This window comes from Microtus ochrogaster, chromosome 6 (assembly GCF_000317375.1).
Source record: "Microtus ochrogaster isolate Prairie Vole_2 chromosome 6, MicOch1.0, whole genome shotgun sequence".
Taxonomy (NCBI): Eukaryota; Metazoa; Chordata; class Mammalia; order Rodentia; family Cricetidae; genus Microtus; species Microtus ochrogaster.
The window spans coordinates 71,004,719-71,009,331 of record NC_022013.1 but is presented as its reverse complement, the minus strand read 5'-3'; the positions used below and the strand labels follow the sequence as shown (position 1 = coordinate 71,009,331).

At 48.8% G+C, this 4,613-nt stretch overlaps 1 protein-coding gene across 1 annotated transcript in view; it reads left to right on the top strand.

Annotated features, from left to right (window-relative positions):
* Positions 1-1,501: 1,501 nt before the first annotated feature.
* Marc2 (mitochondrial amidoxime reducing component 2) overlaps positions 1,502-4,613 on the top strand; it is a 43,278-nt gene continuing 40,166 nt past the window's right edge. The window contains exon 1 of the mRNA XM_005348826.3: positions 1,502-1,926. Within this exon, the coding sequence (XP_005348883.1) occupies positions 1,655-1,926 (272 nt within the window). The 5' untranslated portion in view covers positions 1,502-1,654. The remainder of the gene's footprint in view (positions 1,927-4,613) is intronic.

Genomic DNA, 4,613 nt, shown 5'->3' with positions numbered 1-4,613 from the left:
GTCCAACCTGGTCTATCTATTGAGTTCTGGGTCAGCCAAGGCTACAGTGAGATCCATCTTAATTTGTTTGTTTGTTTGTTTGTTTGTTTGAAATAAAGAGACACTTACCCCAGCAGGCCCATCTCTAACGTGGGCCTTGACTTTACAGTCTGGGAACTCTGACAGAAGCTTGTGGGCAGGGAGAACTCTGCCCCTCCTCAGGATTGGGCTAGGATGCTGGAGAGTGGGGCAGAGTGAGGGCAGGGAAACCTCACAAAATTAGCATGTGAAAAGAACAAACAGGTAAAGAAGCAGCAGGAATGACCTTCCCCACCCCACAGGAAATCCACTAATTCCAGCCACTGGTCCTGTGGGTTGCAACTCCTTCAGGGATTAAACGACCCTTTCACAGGGGTCACATATCAGATATACTGCATATCAAATATTTATATTATAATTAATAACAGAAGCAAATTACAGTTAAGTAGTAGCAACAAAATAATTTTATGATTGGGGGTAGCCACACCATGAGGAACCACAGCATTAGGAAGGTTGAGAACCACTGCTCTAGGTCATGGAGGTGACCTAAATATAGGTCACTATAATACTGCACCACACACTCCTGCCAAGAGATTTAAGGCTTGCTGTTTGGTGACAGTGCAAGAGACAGAAGAATACTTCAAAATTCTAAGTCCCTAGAATTTTAAATTTTATTTTAAGTGTGTGGGTGTTTTGCCTGCATGTATATGCCTGAGCATCACCAGTGTTCCGGATATCGGCAGAGGCCAGAAGAGAGTGCTGAATTCTCTGAAACTGGAATTAAAGACAGTTGTGAGACGCTATGCAAGCGGAGTCTAACCTGGGTCTTCTGCAAGAGCTGCCACTGCTCTTAACCGCTGAACCATTTTTCCAGACCCTAATTTTATTTTTTGTAGGTATCCCCCGTGTGTGCATGTGTGTAAGATTTACTCCCCTCCCGTCCCCTACCACGCGGTCCCCGGGACTGAGCTCAAGTCCTCAGTGTTGCCAGCCGGCACCTTGATCTGTAGGATCTCTTTCAGCGGATGAGTTAATCATTGATGATAAGGGTCTGTCTGTCATGGTCCACGATGGTCTTGAACTCGTAGCTACTCCCTTACTGCAGCCTGATTTTAACATCCTGCTTTAGAAAGTTCTTCGGCGCCTCCTCAGGATGGGTCTTAAGTGGCCCATGTGCCTGTAACTCTGGGTCACGCTGCTAGAAGATGCTCCAGTCGACTTGTCTCTACCTGCAGAGGCGAGCATTCGAGAAAGTTCCGCGATCTTCCAGAGACTTGCCCCAAAGTTGCTCCCTCAAAATCTTACATTCCTCGTCCGGCGGAATTCCTTAGTGCAACTTCTCGCGCAACTAAGTGTGCTCCTTTTAGAAGCAAAAGGGTAAACGACTGTGGAGGTCTGGAAGGTCACGTGGCACGGGGGTGGGGATAGGATGAGGTGAAGAGGTGAAGAGGGGAAACAAAAGCAAAAAGTTACCGCCCCAGGACTGCCTTCTCCTCCAGTGGTGGCGACTTCAGCTATAGACGTTTCCCAGGCAGTGCGGCTGCGCCAACTCTGGCTCCTCCCACACATCCCGCAGCCTTAAGCCCCGCCTCGCCACCGTCACCCAGAAGCTTAGGCCTGCACCGAACAGTTTAGCATGGGTGCCGCTAGCTCCTCCGCTCTGGCTCGCCTCGGCCTCCCCGGGCAGCCGCGGTCCACCTGGCTCGGCGTCGCCGCGCTGGGACTGGCCGCGGTGGCCCTGGGGACGGTGGCCTGGCGTCGCGTGCGTCCCCGGCGGCGCCGGCAGCTGCAGCAGGTGGGGACCGTGTCAAAGGTTTGGATCTACCCGATCAAGTCCTGCAAGGGAGTGTCGGTGTGCGAGACCGAGTGCACCGACATGGGACTGCGCTGCGGCAAAGTGCGCGACAGGTAATGACATGGGCATGGGCATGGGCGAGGGAGGTAGGGCTCGGAAGTGTGAGACCTCGATCCGGGTGCTCATCGGAGAGTGCAAACTTTGTGTGCTGAAGCATGGTGAAATTAGAGAGTGGGGTTCCACATTGCAAGCTGCGTTCTCCCCCCCCACCCCCACACAAACCAAGAAAGCAACGGTTTGTTTTGTCTGGGAAACTCAAGCACACATGGGAAAGAATTGTCACCAACTGTCACACTGGGGACATTTGTGAGCATGTTCAAGTTGAAACCATAGTTTGTAAGTTCAAAAAATAGTAGTGGGGAGGCCTTCTGGGAGGAGAATTTTAGTTTTACAATATGCAAATTTTCGCTAAAAGGGAGCAGAGAGCCTCGATTTTGGCTCCCACCCTTTTCAGCCTAGGTGATTGCTTAGCTATCAAGAGAAACTCGAATTGCTGCCAGAATTCCCTGGTCTTTTGATTCTTTAGCTGCGAGGACTATGCTTCTCTAGCCAAGGTAGTTTGGAAAAGTGGGTTGGGGCAGTCCTGGACTCCTGGACTAGAGACTCCTCTGTCCCATGACCAGCCTTGTTGTCTGCCTGACTCTCCTAACTGTAGGATACTAGAAATACAAAAAGCCATTGGCTGAATGTTTTCAAGAATATTAGGTCCTTCCTTCCCTCTAGTTCTCGTGACCACTTTAATGAGAAAGGAACGAAATTACATAGCTTGTGGGGTGGGGGAAGGGGGTAGCAGATGGCGGTGTGTGTGTGTGGGGGGGTGGGTGCTGTGAGGGGCAGGGAGCTAGTCACAAACCGGCGTGTAAAACAGTCATAAAGGAGGTTAGAATGAAGAAAAGCGAAGACAGCGTGTCCTGGTGCAGAACAAACACATCAATGAGGAAACAGGCTCAGCCAGACTGGGTGAAAGTTGTGCTGAAGGGGGGCCAGCCTGGGCTTGTCTCAGGTCCAGCTGTTACTGGGGCTAAGGGTCAACTCCTGGACAGCCTAGGTTAAGGGGCAAAATGGAGCACAAGATATTTCTCAAGCCTCAAAAGGCATTGTTAGGGGTAGGAAAGTGATTCCCCAAGGCAGATTCAGCATCACATGGATCCTGGTGGCAGGGCACCCCACCAATCTGCAGCTCCTTAGCCTCACCCCACAGCCGGTTTGGTTTTTATGTTATTAAAGGGAATGCTGCTTCCCGTACCCTTCTCTTACAGGTGGGTGGTCCTCACCAGGCTGAGCACACAGATTTCATTCTTATAATTAGGATGTCTTCTGTGGCGGACATGGTAGTCGTGCTCCGATGATATCTAGGCAGAGGAGGGAGTTTGCAGATTGGTCATTTAAGGAACCCCACAGCAGAGGCCATGTGCTGCCTGGTGTTCATCCCAGGACACCTGTGTGTACTGACACTTGATGACTGCTGGCATGAAGTAATGCGGGCTCTGATACATTGGAAAATACCATCTGGATGTTTCACACGTGGGCTTTGCAGCTCATGGGCCTTTCTGTCCCTCACTCTCAGACTAAGTTTCTAATGCTGGGGGGGGGGGGTTGTTTGTTTAAATTATCCTTTCCTGAGGGGCTGGGGGTGTAGCTCTGTTGTAAGAGAGAGTGTTGCCTAGTGTGCACGTAGCCCTGGATTTTATCCTCCTGCACAGAAGTGAGGCAGGGTAAGCTCCAGACAGTTGGAGCAGAAGTTCAAGGTCATTCCCAGGTCAGCGTAGGTGAAGGCCAAACGGGGCTGTAAACTTGCCGCCTGTACACTGAAACAAAATAAAATGCTGTCATTTCCCGAGAGTCCCGTCCCCCATCACCGAGAAGGAAGGGAACTTTTGTAGCGTGTTGATCTCCCCCTGGTGATTCCTCTGCTGTAATTAAAGGAGTTTACAGCCACTGTTGCGAAGGCAAGGATGTTTCAAGCTTATTCAAGTAAGAAGGATAAGAACTTGTTCTTGCTGCTGGAAAGACCTTGGGTACTGGGTACTGGATATTGTCCAACTCACCGGAGGTGCTGAAGCTCAGTGCTGATGAGTGCTGGCCCGAGGAGGCTGGCCCGGGCTGCTTTCCTTCCTTTGAAGATGCTTAGTGCCAAAGAAATAGAATTGCAGGTAACTGAAATAGAAAAAGAGAAGGAGGAAGCAAGAAAAAAATCAAAGAAGTCAACCTAGTTCTTCATATGTCTATCTTCAAGAGTGTCAGGTTTGAAGTTGTCTTCACACATAGGTTAATGTGAAGATTTTTCTTTAAAACTCCTCAATTTCACACAAGCCTGAGACTGTACTGTGACGCTAGACCAATATGTTGCTTTTCTTCATACAAGCAAATTCCTGAAAAGAAGATGATTTTAAAAGTTGTTAATTTTTTGAAGTTTGTGTCTTTCTCATTCTTAATTAAGGAACTAATCATTTCAAAATAAACCGAGTACAGCGCTGAGCTCCATTCCTTGATGAATGGTGAGAACATCAATGTGCTGTGAAGTGTCAACCATGTGACAAAAATCCCTCTGTGCTGACTCAGGAGGCTGAGGCAGGGAGATTGCAAGTTAGACAATGTGATAGTTGCTAAGAATATAGTGACAAAAATAAACTCAGTTTGTTGGCTTTTCTTTTCTTTCTTTTTTTTTTTAAAGAACTTGAAGGCGTCTCACAGTTAACCACTATCAACCTGTGTTTTTCAGATCATCAGAGGATGTTGT